At 36.4% G+C, this 17,016-nt stretch overlaps 1 protein-coding gene across 4 annotated transcripts in view; it reads left to right on the top strand.

The window, feature by feature from the left end:
- The window catches only part of LOC306859685 (protein phosphatase EYA4-like), a 39,222-nt gene that overhangs the window by 6,811 nt on the left and 15,395 nt on the right, over window positions 1–17,016 (top strand). The window contains exons 3-11 of one of the 4 annotated variants that reach the window (XM_079400855.1): window positions 8,461–8,510; window positions 9,675–9,793; window positions 11,818–11,886; window positions 12,079–12,156; window positions 13,419–13,485; window positions 13,667–13,809; window positions 13,984–14,127; window positions 15,193–15,269; window positions 16,055–16,235. In XM_079400855.1, the coding sequence (XP_079256981.1) occupies window positions 8,461–8,510; window positions 9,675–9,793; window positions 11,818–11,886; window positions 12,079–12,156; window positions 13,419–13,485; window positions 13,667–13,809; window positions 13,984–14,127; window positions 15,193–15,269; window positions 16,055–16,235 (928 nt within the window). Of the gene's footprint in view, window positions 1–8,460; window positions 8,511–9,674; window positions 9,794–11,817; window positions 11,887–12,078; window positions 12,157–13,418; window positions 13,486–13,666; window positions 13,810–13,977; window positions 14,128–15,192; window positions 15,270–16,054; window positions 16,236–17,016 lie in introns of all 4 variants that reach the window. The other 3 variants (XM_079400857.1, XM_079400858.1, XM_079400856.1) reach the window with 3 other exon arrangements.

The following is a 17,016-nucleotide window of genomic DNA, read 5'->3' as shown; positions in this document are numbered from 1 at the left end:
ATTGTAATAATATTTCACAGTATTGCTGTTTTTACTGTGTTTTTGATCAAATAAATGCAAAAGAGACTTCTTTAAAAAAAAAAAAAAAAACTCTTACACCAATCTTTTAAACATGTCTTGTCCCTCAGTTTGAGGAAGAGCCACAAATTGCATTGACAGAAACTGACAGGGACAGTCTTTGTGTGTGTGTTTATATGTTTCTTTACAAATCTTAGGTATTCACATACTGGCGTTGAATTTGTTTCTCGAGAATGTTTCTCCAAAATTGCCCCAAAGGAAAAAAGGAAATGTTGAGAAGCACTGATCTATACTACGTGATAATTGAAAAGTTTGATCGTGTGGTTTGAAGTGTGAGAGTGTTTGTGTGCATGAATGAGTGTGTGCGGAAAGGCCACCCAGGTGTGTACTGAGCAGCATTAGGTCTTTAATACACAACAGATGTGAGCTGAAGTGTCAAGCACAGTAGCCATATGGCCACCACGAGTCACATACACACACAGTGACAGTACAACACACACCCCGCTGAAACCATTTCGGCCTGTTTTCAGTGCGTTTGTGATATGAGACATTCGGATAATTTTGTTTTGTGGAAAAAAGCTTCTTTAAAATATTATTTCAATAACATTCAATTGATGATTAAAACAGTCCTGCAGATGTGTTGCAACATCTCGTGCTTGTGCTTTTCATACGCGTGCTTGAGCGTTCTGGAAAAGACAGACAGGCATCCATAATCCAGATGAGGACAGATACTGATCTGGGGGTGTTTGGGGTAATGGAAGGAGAGGAAGAGGGAGATTGAGGTGTGGGTGGAGGGGGGTATTTTGTGACTCAGGGGATCAATGCTTTTGGTTCTGGAGGAAAATAGCAGAGTAAAATGAAAAGGGGGGTGTAGCTGCAGCCTTTTCCTCTGGTGCAGTCTGTGCCCCAGAGCCCCAGAGCAGAGACCACAGACTGAGAGAGAGGACTCAGGTTACACACACTCACACACACACCTACAGAGAGGGAGGAAGAGGGGACGAGGCAGAGAGCGGAGAACAGAAAGCACGGCTTCACGTTTACATATTTACACCTCCCAATTTAAGTGTAATCAGCAAATAACCACTAACAACAGACAGTACAGGGTCTGTTGTAAGCTATTAAACTGACGCAGTAATATTTATGAATCTTCTGTACTGTGAAAAAAGTAGGTCTTGCTTTATAGCAAAACAAGCACCCTGTCTTTAATGACAAAACAAACAGCAACTGAAACGAAGATATGAACTGAAGTCTGGCATTTTGCTGACGTGAAAAGGCTTGTTATAGGTTTTTCTCTTTAAACTTGTTACAAAATTCTCATGTTCCTGATGGTTATTGGTTATTTACACCTGTTGCTTGTCTTTTACACTGTAAACCGACTTGCATCTCACTTGAGTTAGCAGTCTTAATTCACTTGTTCTGACCATGTGTAGAAGATACACATCAATTTAAAACATATAACATTTAACAGCTTGGTAAACTAGTGTAGCAAGTGGTGCTTTATGTACAATGAATGAAGATATTTCAAGTTTGGGTATCGGGGTTTGAAAAGGATGGTTAAACACAAATTAAGCTCTATAATTACAGAAAATACACTACCGTTCAAAGGTTTGTGGTCACAATTTTTTTCTTCATTTAGCAAGCAAGCACTTAATTTATTACACTAAAGTGACACTAAAGACTTTTATATATAGGCCTATAATTTTCTTTTTTCAAATTAATGCAGTTTTTGAATGTTTTTTTCTGTATCCTGAAAAAAAATGTATCATGGGTTCCACCAACATATTAAGTAGCACAACTTTTAAACATTGATAATAAAATGAAATGTTTCTTGAGCACCAAATGAGCATGTTTGAATAATTTCTTAAGGATCATGTGACACTGACGACTGGAGTAATGGCTGCTGAAAATTCAGCATTGCCATCACAGAAATAAATGACATTTTAAAATATATTTGCATAGAAAACTGTTTTTTAATAGTAATAATATGACTGTTTTTAGTGTATTTTTTTATCAGATAAATGCATCCTTGTTGAGCATAAGAGACTTTGAAACACATAAAAAAAAAATCCAATGCTAAAATAATGCTAAAATAATTGTGACTTGTCCCTCAGTTTGAGAAAGAACCCCCCCCCCCCCCCCCCAAATTGCATTGACAGCATACAGTGCAAGTCTGTAAAACAGCCGTTGTAAGTTGTCCCATAGGCTTCCACTGTAAATGCATAGCTGTTAAGTTTTCTTCAAGATCCTTCCAGATCTTGTGTTTTAATACAAATGTTAGGTATTCCAGTACTGACGTTGAGCTTGATGAGACTAAATTGTATCCAATCATGTTTGAATCAGTAAAAGCTGTCAAAACAAAGCTGCAGGTTTGAGCAGACTGTATTAGTTCCTGAAACTGGATGTAGATGATGTTTTTACAGTCATGCAGAGTCATTAATTAATAAACACAGAGATTATTTGACGATTCTCCTGGATCTTAAAAACTGCATTAAGTTGTGGAGAACAATGGCACTAATGTGCATAATGATGGTCCTTGTGCGCAGTTTTGGGTTGAGTCTTTCTGACAGCTTTGGGCCCAGCCTGAGCACATTATTTAAAAAGCACATCGACATCTGGGAAGCAATTCATCATTTAATTAAATGCTCCTGAAACCTGGCCTTTTGTTAATGAGATTAATTTAAATAATTAACGAAAAGCTGACACACAAGAACTCATGAATAATTAAGCAGCATTTTTTTCTGCTGCAATCAGAGGGGAAGGGAGCACTTTAATGCTAGAGTGCTTTTTTATATAAAGTTTCAGTTCATTTCTTAAGATGAAACATACACACACTCCAATGCACACGTATAGAAACTTGTGTGTGTGTGTAAACACTCTGGTTGCTGTACAAAGATACATGAATCAGTGAGCCAGTGGAAGAGAAAGACAGCATCATTCATGTAGTTGCACACATATACACACTCATTCAAAGCTGCGAAGGTGTGTCTGTCTATAGGGCTTGGCCCGGTGTCCAGTTTCCCTCTGACCCCTTTCCCCTGGCAGAATATAGGCTACCTTTCCAATTTCATACACCAGGTTGACATGCAAACGGTGCAGTCCAACATATGGGCTGCTGCTGTAACTGGTGATTTTAGTGGATCGGACTGATCAAAAACATTTTTATATTTTGCTGATTGATATGATGGGTTTAAAAAGATATAGCGTGTAATGGAGGCATCATGCCAAAATTAGCATCTAGTAATGACATTGCAGAAATGCATTGTTTGTATTCAGGCATTTTTTAATTTATTTTAATATATTAACTCAAAGTGTTCACTAACAGGAGGTCGCTGACATAAAGATACCAGTATTTGACTGGTCATGTGATGTGAACATCACATGACCCACTCCATGTGCAACAAAAACGCTATCAGTGGTATAAACTGACCAAAAAAAAGTATTTATAAACATTTTGTACTCAGAAATTGCTAGTAAATTTCACAAATAATAAAAAACAGTTAGTAACACATTGAATTAAATGTGAAATTGAAAGTGAATTTTGAAGAATGAAGTGGTTGTAAAATATCCTCCAATAATCTTTTGTTTATACCTTTTAAAATGTAAAAGTTATATTTAATATTAAATTATATTTTAATATTAAGTTATAATTTAATATTAAATTATATAAAAATTATTTTACTGATATACTGGTAAAACATCACTCTTATGTGAGTGTTTTAAACATAATTTTGTATGTAAAATAATTAATAAGACTTACGAAGAAATATATAAAATTGAACCAAATAAATATATGTGCATAGGCTATATTTAAATTATATACAGAGAGAGAGAGAATTTTATTGCATATACTACCATGTTACATTTTGACAGTATTTACATAAATTATATATCATAATAAAATCAGTGTTGTTGGTTTGAATTGATTAGTTTCTAATTGAGAACGAGGATGTTGAATGGACTGGTCCACAGGAACAGGTTTCATGTGTGTGCTCGTTCTAATTTTAGTTTCCATTTCTTATTTTCAGTGTCCGCAGGGAGTTTGAATGTTCTTTTGAAAATATAACTGCATAAACTACTGTCACCTGATCGGAATACCCTGAAAAACATGCTTGTTGTGTGTGTGCGCATTACATACAGCCCTTAGCCCTGTCACACACTCTGTTCTTTTCTATTTCCTTTTTCTTCTTCTCTCTTCCTCTCTCTATTGCCTTCCCCTACCTTTAGAGAAGAGCGTTTCAGGGAGGGGACACATCAGATAATCTTACACCTCCCAGGGGCATATGCTGAAATGTGTGTGTGTGTGTGTGTGTGTTGGGGGGCGAAGGGGTGGGGGCACAGGTAACAATGTATTTTACATGAAAGGAAGAGTATAAAGTTACAGCGCTGATAACCATAATACTGAAAGCACAAAAAAAAGAACAAGAAAAGGGGGACTGTTTTCTGTGTGTTGGTGCGTGTGTGAGTGTGTGTGTGTGTGTGTGTGTGTGTGTGTGTGTGTGTGTGTGTGTGTGTGAAGCATCTGTACCCTGCAGGCCTGGAATCTGCATATAGAAGCAAGCAGAAATGCCCTTTGCATTTAAAATGTGGAAAAAAAAATTCACTCAGTAAATTTCACAACTAATTACAACCACTTCACATATAGGCACCTTAAACCAGCCTAAACTGGTTTTCTTGTCTTAGCTGGTCTCTAGACCTGGTCATGGTGGTCTGCTGACTGTTTTAGAGGAATCTTGGCCACATTTCACCTGGTTAGGCCAGGAGAGCATCTTCAACAAGCTCAACATGTTAATGTTTTGCACCATACTATAATATTTGGCAAAAGTATTTGTTCATGAATATATGAATAAATATTATATCTGTATAATTTCCAATTGCAATTTTTTTTATTAATAAAAACCGAACATAAAATGTAATACATACAGTGCTGGGTTGTAACTTATTAATGTAATCTGAATTACATAATCAGATTCCAAAAATTAAGTACTTGTAATTCAATTATTACATTTTAAAATGGTCATAATCAGATTACAGTTATTTTTTTATGGATTACATGATAACATATTCACACAATGTCAGTAAATTATTTAAAATGCATTAATTCTCAATTTTTCTTCTTTACTTTTCAAAAAATCCTACTGTCTGTTTTACCATTTAGATTTGACTATGTTCCCAATACGGAATGGTCATGTAAATGTCATATAAATAACTTTGCGATTCATTCTTCTTAATTTGGGGGAAAAACAATATGTATGAAACAGTTATGAAATGTATTATAGTTTACGAATGGTAAGTTTTAAAAGAAGTTAGACAAAAAGTAATTAAAAAGTAGTCCGAATACATTACCTAAAATGAGTAACCTAGATTGTTACTAACTACAATTTTTATCATGTAAAATGTAATAAAAAAAAAAAAAAAAAAAAAAATATATATATATAATAACTAGCCAAATAACTGGGTCAAAATTAACAAGCCAAGAGAAAAAAATCTTTATTGAGACAATCTTAAACCAGTCAGGACTGGCAAAGCAGCTTGGACTGGTTTAAGATTTTTTTTTTTTTTTTCAGCAGCGTGACCTTTGCTTGTTGCTTTTCGAACCGTCTGCCAAAGAATTACTAATTTCACTTCATAAATCTATAAACGGCGTACAGTTAAACAGTCTTAGATCATTGTTCACCAGCAGGCCTCATTGGGAGCTGGATCCTGCTGGGCTGCTCTCAAACTCGCTATTAACTGCTCTAAGAGCACAGATGCTGCTGGACAAGGAAGTAGTTATAGTCCGAGAGAGATTTACAGTAGGCTTAGAGCAGCGTACGATCAACCGATCACCTGCTGTCCCTGAATGTGTCAGGCTAATTTGAGGAGACCATAATGGGTGTGTCCGTACTCAGCACAAATCAAAACCCAGAACCAGAGAGATGAGCCTAAACCACAGGCACTTTTCTGAGAGGGGACTTAATGCTCCAAGGTCATTTGTCGAATCGCACATGTACGGCATATACACTGCTGTTTAAAATTTGGGATCAGTAAGATTTGTTTTTTGTAAGAAGTTATACTTTTATTCAGCAAGGATGCATTTTATTGCTCAAAAGTGATAGTAAAGACATTTATAATATAAATGCTGTTTGAAATGCTGTATTTCATTCTTTTGAAATGTGAATGCATCAAACAAATCCTGAAAATGCTTCTTTGTTTCCACCAAAATATAAGCTGTTTTCAACATTGATAATAATAAGAAATGTTTCTTGAGAAGCAAATCAGTATATTAGAATGATTTCTGAAGGATCATGTGATATCAAAGACAAGAGTTATGTTGCTGAAAATTCAGCTTTGCCATCACAGGAATAAATTGCATTTTAAAATATATTCAAATAGAAAAGTTTATTTTAAATTAATGATATTTCAAAGTATTACTGTTTTACTGTATTTTTAAACAAATAAATGCAGCCTTGGTGAGCATAAGAGACATCTTACTGACCCCAAGCTTATCAAAGGTAGTGTGTGTGTGTGAGTGTGCGTGTGTGTGTGTGTGAATATGAGTTGCTGGTTGCACACTCCAAACATTCTCGCCAAAAGCACACGCTACATCTGACACACACATGTATATGTGCAGGCGTGCTCGCACACAGGTCTGCATGTGTGTTTTCAATTAAGACCCAGATACCTACAAGCAGTTTTGGGAGGGGTGAACCATGTAAATTGATTGTGAGAAGTTTATAGACTTGTGGCACTCTTTGATCCTTCCTTTTGTTTTACAGTACATTGTGTTTTAATATTCATATACATATTCAAATGTAAAACATGAAAAAATATACAGTGCCCTCCAAAAGTATTGGAACAGTAAAGACAAAATTGCTCTGTTGGCTGTGGAGTCAAGACATTTACAAATATGATTAAAAGATGAATATCAGACAAATGTCACATTTTATTATTGGGTGATTCAACACATAGATGATTTACCAGCTAAGAAGTTGATTGAACTGATGACTTAATGTATGATGACAGTAGCAGAATGAATTTGGAAGGGTACAAAACCATCTTGCCTACCAATATTCAAGAAAATGCCACCAGATTCATTGGGAAGTGCTTCATATTGCATCAGGACAATGACCCAAAACACCCTGCCAGTTCAGTAAAGGAATTTATAAGGGCAAAGAAATGGAAAGTCTTAGATTGCCCAAGTCAATCTCCAGATTTAAATCCGACTGAAGATGAATTTCACCAGCTGAAGAGGAGAGTAAAGGCAGAAACTCCCCAAAACAAGCAACAATTGGAATTGGCTGCATTAAAGGCTGGGAAAAGTATTTCAAAGGATGAGAACAAGAGTCTGGTGATGTCTATGTGTCCCAGACTCACTGCTGGGATTGTGCGCAAGGGATCTGCAACTAAATAATAGCTTTTAATCTTTTATATCTACCTTATGTTCAACTGTCCCAATACTTATCAATGAGTGGGATGAACTCTAAAAGTGCTGTTCTTTTTATTGGGTAAAACATGTATGTGTTGAAACGGCTAATAATAAAATGGGATATATTCTGTAATTTTGTCTGATATTCATCTTTTAATCATATTTGCAAATGTCTTGACTCCACAGCCAACAGAGCAATTTTGTCTTTACTGTTCCAATACTTATGGAGGGCACTGTACATGAAGTTAGGTGTCTGTATGAATGTAAAATAGTAGGAATAAGGCACGGTTTTGGCTGGTGACCTTGACAGTAAGAAAGAAAGAAACTTGGTAGATTTGGAGAGAGTTGATCACAAGGACAAATTCAAAGAGGAAAGTTGCAGTCTTGGTTTTATTAACTCCGTATTGAGCAATATTGAGCATGACAGAGAGTAAGAACCAAGATAAACTGCCAGAATGGAAAAGAATGCATTTTATGTGAGGGGGGGGGATTTTTGCTATGTGTATTACTGACAAGTTAGAGGATGTTGTAAGCTCGTAATATTGAATCAAACTAATGTGTCGAATATGGTACGTTCACATAACAATATATATTAGTAGGTGTGACTTTCATAATCCTTTCAAATTTTAAAATGTATTATGTAAAATTCCTTTGATAGTAAAGCTTTTCAGCAGCCATTACTCCATTCTTCTCAGTTCTCCATTGCTCAAAATACATTTCTTATTATCAGTGTTGAGAACAGTCATGCTTCTTGATATTTTTATGGAAACCGTAGGGTATATTGTGATTTTCGTTTTCTTTTTTTCCATTCTACAACTTGTTTTTTGTTATTCGTATTCTCCTGATTCAGTGGGCAGCATCTGCAGTGGAGCAAATAATTCTGAAATGGAAACAGTAGCTTCAAAAATCATGGGCAGTGAGGTCATCACATTGAGCAAAATAGCTTCAAAATCACTCTCAGACTGAGACTGCAATGTTTTCTTCATACACTTAATGAGAAACTAATGCATCAATGGTCTCCTCTGGTCTTTGCACAGGTGAAGAAATCTACCACTGATTCCCATGCTCCAGACCCAGTAGACAACAGGTAAAGTGAACACACATTCACACACATATTCTCCCCTGGAATCCATTTAGGGTATTATTTATGAGTGCCAATGACAGTGGCCTGTGGGAGTGAGTGATTTTGTACACATAAAGACAGACAGGGAGAGATAAAGAAAGAGGGATGGTAAAGTCATTGTGTGTGAGTGGGTGTAAAGCAGACAGCTTCACCTGGATAAAACGTGTGTTAGAGTTCTGTATACTTTGGGATGCGTTCCGAAATTTCATGCAGATGTTTATGCTATAAACCGAGAACAAGGAGCAGCTCGGTTTCTATTTGAAATTACATTATTATAGGAGCTGTCTTTGTGCATTTGTCCTCTGGATTAAAGTGTCTGCTAAATGCTTCAATGCAAAACTATCTTAGCTTTTTTTAAACTTCTTGTATAATTATTACGCATGGCATTTTTGTAGTTCAGTGGATTAATGCATTGGATACTGAATGCTAAAAATAATTTGACACCAAATTTCTTTTTTTATATTTTATATATATATATTCATGTCATTGAGAACATTAAGCAGCTTTTTATTCACTCTGCAGGTTGTTTAACATAGTAACGTGAAGATACATTGTGGTTTTGTTCATCATATTTTCATGTGGATGAATTAATGTGAAGAATATTCCATATATGTGCTGCTACATGGAATTCTGGAGGAAAAGACAACTAGATCCTAGATAAACATGACCTAGATAAACTGCTTTCCAGCTTTTTGCGGTAAAAACTCTTAGAAGATGCACAAGTTGGGACAGATGTTTTCTTTAGCAGATGGTTTGACACATGAACGAGGGTCATATTATCATTCTTTCAATGCGAGAGCCAGTTTTTGCTCACATTTTCTAGTTAGTGAATGTTACGGTCATTTCGGGGAAAGAAATTAATACTTTTATTTAGCAAGGATGCATTAAAGATTCAGCTTTGCATCACAGAAATGAATGACATTTTAAAATATATTAAAAGAGAGAACTGCTATTTTAAATTATTATAATATTTCAGAATATTACTGTTTTTACCATGTTTCTGATCAAATAAATGCAGAATTGCGGAACATAAGAGACTTTTTTTCAGAAATATTAAGAATTCTTACCAACCCCTGACTTCTGAATGTTAGTGTAAATGTATTAAACGTCTATTTTTGTCTGTCGCAGGGCCTTGGAGATGCAGGATCTAACAGACCCACAGCACTCTGTTAACAGTGGCAGTGACAGCACGTCCAAACTGGACAAAAACATCCTCAGCAACAACATCACGACCAATGGAACCGGAGGTATGAAAGAACGACAAATCAAAGAGCCAGTTTGATTTGTAATGAGCAAGCAAGCAAGAAATTAGGAGCGTACATGAGTGAGCGAGCGACATATTAGCTGATAAATAGGGCCTTTCAACCAAAGCATTGCTTTGAGTACAGGAAATCAGCTTTAGCGCAATGCACTCCGCGCTCATCGCTGTGGAGTTTCTTGCTGTAATTGAAAGCAGGGTTCAGTCGTGGTGTGTGATGTTCGTATTGCAAGGATAAAGTGTTTCTTGTTCTGGTGGTTTTGGTGCCGTCCAGAGTGGGTTTGGTGGATTAGTGGCTATATTGTGTGTCGAGATGCTCTGAGCTCACACTAACCTCAAAGGTCAAACGCTGCATACAGGCCTAATTAAAACAGACGAAAGCATGTATGTGTGCAAGCGTCTTTGTGCTGAAACGTTTTCCAGCACTTCTCCGTGCGTGTTTCAGCAAGAGCCTGGTGCACAGCAAACTATTTCCTGCGTTTAAACTCTCATTTTCTCTCTGATGTCAACACACGCTTGCTCGCTTTTCTCTCCATGAGGAAAACGCTGAACAAACGTTTTAAGAGAGAACGTTAGGCAAACATACACATGGCTAAATAGACTCTCAACACCCTAGCAAGCGAGCGTTTGATGTATGGCTATGACTGTGCGGTACACAAGAGAGGTAGTAAAGTTAAGGGACCCTGTGTGTGTTGTGTGTGTGTGTGTGTGTGTGTGTGAGCTCATCTGTTTTTGACATGTAGCGGAATAAAACAATAGCAGAAGACTGAGAGAGTAAAAGGAGCAGAACTCAGTAAATCATTTAGATTAGAGCTCAGCTAATGATTTTAACAGCTTGACATACACATGCATTCTCACACACACACTGGGATTGTGCTTGTGCCAAAACAACGACATATTCAACATTCTCCTCTGTCTACCTCATCAGCTCACGGCCTAGACTGAATCCCTCCATGCGCACACACACACACACATACATACACACAAGCCGCCCACACAACCACCCACACACACACACACACATCTCAACATGAATCCCACTGCCAGTGAACCCTCATTCATCTTACTTTAGAGGACTTCGCTTTCTCCCTCACACACACACACACACACACTGATTCAAGACGTTTTTTCTGCAAATGCGGCAAAATATGATTTTGGAAACTTCATATATGATTTATATTAAGTAATTTCTTAATATGGGAACCCCAGGAGCGATGCTGTACTATTGGTAAATGTTTGTTTTAATGAAAGTGAATTTCATTATAATGGAATTCTATGGGAATTTATCAACTTTTTACTTTTCAGTAATGGTTGTATTCTTTGCTATTTGTGAAATGTTATCTTGTCTTATACAAGAGCTTTCCATAGAATCTTACATTTTACAGTGGCCACCAAATGTATTATTTGGACACTTTGGTCACATTTAAAATTCACAAATTTCATTGTATTAGATAACAAAATATCATCTATCAAAATGAGATTTGTACCAATCTTATGCTGTTTTCTCAGACCTAACATCTCTTTTTTTCAACTATTTAAACTGCAGTTACATTTAACCAACTTTTAGTTAATGTAAGGCATTTTTTCACAAACATTTGACAACCAATAAATATCCGAGAACATTTTGTCTTCATTTTGAGCACTTTAGCTATTGTTTTGATATTTAAAACCTAACAAATGACTTAAAGTTTTGCTTGAAAATGTTGAAAATATTTTAAAATATTTATTTATAAATAATTTATTTAAAAAACGATTTCACAGTAATGTGATTATATCAATATAAATGATAATTTATATATGAATATAAATTATATTATTATAAATTGCATTTATTTATTTTTAATATTAATATAAACAAATCTATACAATAAAAGCAATCTAGTGACATTCAGTGTTTTTAAGTGTTATTTAAGTGTCCATATATTTTTGGGTCTACCTGTGTATGTGCTAAATTCATAATTTAAAAAAATAACTGGGTAATACAGTCCACTATACATCTGACTCCGCCCCCAGGAGAGAACATGACAATTCTAAACACGGCTGATTGGCTGCTGGGCTGCAGTACCCCGCCCACTGCCCCAAGTATGAAGAACGATGGTATACTGCATGTGTTTGTGGAGTGTACATATATGATAGCACGTGTGTGAGTGTTTGGGTACAGTGCTTTGGAGGGTTTGCTTTAGTACTTTCAGAGTTTGTTTGATTTTGAGAGGTTTGAGAGGAGTTTGACAACTGACAGGATGCCTTATATCTTTCTTGGTCTCTCTCCTTAAGTTAAATCTGAGCCTCTGAACAGCAGCGAGGCTGTGAGCTCGGCGGGAGACACTGGGCTGGACACTTACACTGGGTCAGGTAAGACATCCACACACACACACACACACTCACGCTCACATACACTGCATTCAGAATGCCTGCTGTAATCCCGCTTGGGAACTTGCTGAAAGCTCTGAGCCCTCAATCTTTGTACTGCCCTTGAGCTAACGTCATCAGAGCCACAAACTCTTTATTTAGATCAATGTGCTCACACACAAACACACACACACACACTCAAAGACTGAGAAACCCTCTGTCCATGCGCTCCCCTGCAGAGAAGGTTGAGGCCCTTGCTTGAGCTGACAGTGTGATGTCTCTATAGAGAAGACAACAGCATGTTCCTCTATATGCACTGCAAAAAACTTGTATCCTTGTATCCATTTTCCAGGAAAAAGTATTATTAAGACAAGATGTACTAGGTAAGTCCAAGGAATTTAAAACCAATACATAGGCGTAGTATTTTTTTTTCTTGTGTTAAGTATAAAAAGGTTTTGAGTTAATGAAAAAAAACACGAACATATATTTTTACCCCATTGGTAATACATTTATTTAAAAATAAATGAGGCTTGAATAAATATATACTCTATAAATGCTTGTTTGGAGACTACATCTATAAAATATCTATATAGACTAAAGAGTATATCTATGACTTCACTGTGTGTACTTTAGAAATGTTACTGACAAATAAGACAAAAACACTGATTAAGAAAAATACTTGAGTGTGTGTGTGTGTGTGTGTACATATATAAAATGTAAAATAAATAAATAAAAAAGCCTCAGAAATGGTGTTTTACTGAAATGATTGGGACTGGGAAACGTTTCAACTCAGGAAGGGAATTATGACAAGCAAACGCCAAAATTAGTTTTTGATTTTTGCGTCTCAAGAAGAGAAGAGGAAGAGAGGGAAGGCAGGAGGAGGAAACTAGGACATTCTTTAATGTAGAAAGAAGATTTTTGAGAGAATAGTTCCTGTTACTTTTTTTCTGCTATTTCTTAAATTGAATCCAGCTGGTGAGAAAGACTGTGAGCTGTCAATCAAAACTCTGAGTTGCATGTGTGTGTGGATTTAAATTGAAGGCTCTTGGCAAAATCTCTTCAAATGGAAGAAGTCCAACACACATTTTATTTTATGGTTGTGATATGTAATAAATTACACATTCAATGACAATGACAACTGACATGCAGTACTGACTGCTGATACATTCCAGTAAAGTGAATGTGTGTGTGAGCCATTGTGCGTGAAACCGATTCAGTCTCTCTAGCTAATTTCTTTATTTTTTCTTCTTTTGTTTTTTGTGTAGTTATAAGCAGCAGTGGATTCAGCCCTCGGCCGGTTCACCAGTATTCACCTCCTCTCTACCCCTCAAAGTATGACACCGACACATTCTGATTTATAAATGTACATGCAAAAACATCTAACCATCTTGACTGGGGTCAACACAGTGATGAACCAGACAAATTAACAATGGCGGTTGATGTCAAAAAGGCAGCCGACCCTTGATCTAATCAGATAAATGCTGAATGTTGTGATTTTGTGTTTGATTGGCAGGCCTTACCCCCACATCCTGTCTACTCCCGTGGCTCCTCCCATGTCTGCCTACACGGGCCAATCACAGTTCACTAGCATGCAGCAGTCGACAGTTTACACGCCCTACTCTCAAACTACTCCACCCTACAGCCTCTCCACCTATGGTAGGTCCTTTACCTTCACTTACATAATGATGGATGACATATGTGTGTTGTTTATTCAGTGTGTGATGATGATATAGTCTAGTTTTTATAATAGATTATGTGATTAATGTAAAAAAGCATTTAGTATCAATCCAGTTTGATTGACAGGTCCACTCTCTTGATCTTGAGCTACAGATTTGGGGGTGATGTTGCCAGGCATAAAGACAGAAGGAGGGCTGACACAAACCCAATCAACCCTCCAATCAGGGCTCAGCTATAGCCCTGGATTTACCACCCCTCAGCCCGGACAGACAGCATATTCACCCTATCAGATGCCAGGTGAGCATGTTTATCCAACCAAGTATAAGAGACTGTAACTGTATTAGTAATGCTGCACAGCCTCAAATGCTGTACACTGTAGAATGTACAGTTGTTATGCAAAAAAACTTGTCAGAATTAAGTAATTAAAGGAACAGTTCATCTACAAAAAAAAAAAAAAACATTGTCTGTATTTACATTATATATTTATAAATTGCTTAAGGCACATATAATTAAACATTTTTTTAGAAACGCTGTGTAACTCTTGCCATAAAACGACAGTTCATAGTAGCCAGGATCTGAAAAAAACACCATAAAAGCAGGAAAAGAAGTCCATATGACTTAAGCACTATATTCCAAGCCTTTTGAAAAGATATGATTGCATGTAGTTCAAATTTGATGCCATTTGATTGACTTTAACATGTGTACTAACTAAAAACTAAATGCAACATATTATTTTGAAATGTGGATGTGATTACCAGTGTTGTTATTGCTGACTAAAACTATTAAAAACATGTTGTTAATTAAAATAAAGCTGAAATAATAATATTAGAGAAACTTGAACTAAACAAAAATGAGTGTTCAATGTTTAAAAAACGAAATATGTTTAAATTGAACCACTAAAGTTACTAACTTAAATTAAATAAAAACTAAAACTGAAATAAAAATAAATGATATCCAAATAATAAGATTTGAAAGGAACAACCACTAATAAAAATGACAAAAGCACATAATAAAATTAAAGCACTAAAACTAAAAAAATTCCAAAAAGACTTGGAATATATTGCACAATAAGGCTTATAAAAACTTTTATGATGCATTTTCTGCATTTTCCTGTCCTTTTTGATGCTTGACAGCCTTTGGTCCCTATAAACTGTGGTTGTATGTCAAGCACTGTGTGTGGATTCTTCAAGAAATTTGTTTGTGTGTTTCTGTACTGAAGAAAAAATAACAGTATACAGGTTTGGAACAACGTGATAGTAATTAAGGATAGTATTTTAACATTTGAGTATTTTACTATTTGGCTTTTCACATTTTGGTGAGATCTGTTAGTCGTTGACTCACACTGGCTTTTCTCTCCCTCAGCAGGGTCAGGTTTCACAACCTCTCCTGGTCTCTACACATCCAACAACTCCAATCCAGGCAACTTCACCACACAACAGGTACGGTCACACATGCACAGATGAACACACACATGCACCAATAACGTCAGAGTCTTTTTAAAACAGCCTAGGCCTCAGAGAACAGATCGCCATCCTTCATCTGAGAGAATTTATGCTTTTAGGACTTAATGTTTCCCTAAACTTTTATGATTAAAAGTGCTGCCAAAGAAAAGGACCCAACTACACTTAGACTCCCACTGATGAATTTAGCTGTGTAAACAAAGTGAGGTTCTGGCGATGGTTGAAATGGAGTAAGCAGAATTAGGATGAAATGAGAGAGTGAAAGCAGTAGTGGAGTTTCGCCGAGAGCATTTTACTGCAGCGCTCATGTTCTTGAGCGAGTGAGTCAGTGACCGTTTTAGAGTCCTCTCCCGTAAGAGATCTGTCAGTGTCTGCGCATGTAAAACTCTCTCAAAGATACAAGAGAAATCAGGGAGTGATAAAAAAGCTCAGTGTGGATGAGCCAGAAATCTGTTTCGTTCCAGTCCTGTTACTTGATATTTTTTCTCTTTATTATTCCCCTGATAAACTCCCTCTCCCTTTCTTATTCATTCATTTAAGAAGAACATAAAACCTATATTCTTTCCACATTTTACTAAATTATAGAGGGGAGTGGGGGGAAGTTGTCACACTCCAGTGTTTATTTCTTAGAGTAGATCGACTGTACATTGGCTACAAAAAAAGCTATTGATTATTTCCACTGTTACTGATCAAGAAAAAAAAAGTTCATTGAACATACAATGACCTTTTGTTATATTTATTATTTTGATTTTGTTCATTTGTAGCAGGAATATCCCTCCTATACAGCTTTTGGGCAGAATCAGTATGCTCAGTATTACTCCACCTCCTCCTACGGTTCCTACATGACATCTAACAGCTCATTGGATGGCACAGGTTCAGTTTCCACCTATCAGCTGCAAGACTCCACCCCCATCATGACAGGACAAGCGGCTGATCTGAATCCAGGTAAGCGCCCAGAACATCCTAGCAATCGCATAGCAGTGAGCTAAAAACTCCTTAAAACACTTAGTTTTGAATCTAGCAAAAAAACCCTAGCATCATGGAAGCATCTTTTGCGCAGGCAGTGTTCTTCAGCAAGTGTAAAAAACAAGTTTTACCTCATAAACATCAAAAATGGGATCATTTTAGTTTAAAGTTAAAAGTTTAAAGTGAATAATTCCAATAGAGCAGCAAATGACGCAGTTGAAAGTTAGAATGTTGTGTTGCAAGGCTTTTGGCACGAAGGTGTAATGTACTGTAGTTGTTGATTATGTTAGTAGAGCGATGGTGATTGGGGGATTTGTCCAACTGGCCCAAAATTCAGTGGGGTCCTAAAGCTGCATTTCTCAGTGATTTAGCTTGGCTGCAGTACAGCAGGGCTCATTACAGTAAATTTGCTCACACGCATAGACACACAAACATTGTTCTATCAGATGTGCCAATTTCCCACCTTCAATACTTATGTAAAACACGGTTTTTGTTAAATAAAAAACAAACATGAGAATGTACAAACTCAAACATTGTTGTTTTAGATCTACAATATCCTGATTAAAAAGAAATACTGTGACAGCAAAGCATTATCTTTATTTCTTTGATTTACAGGACATATAAAGTATTAAACCTCATTCACTCTAAGAACGATAACTATAAAGATAACAATATTAGCATCCACACCATTGGATGATATTGTCTGTTTATTCCAAGCGCACGCTCGTCTGCTGCTTTAAATTCTCGAGCTCCTTATAGC

Source organism: Barbus barbus (assembly GCF_936440315.1).
Source record: "Barbus barbus genome assembly, chromosome: 40".
Taxonomy (NCBI): Eukaryota; Metazoa; Chordata; class Actinopteri; order Cypriniformes; family Cyprinidae; genus Barbus; species Barbus barbus.
This window is presented reverse-complemented; position numbering and strand designations above follow the sequence as displayed.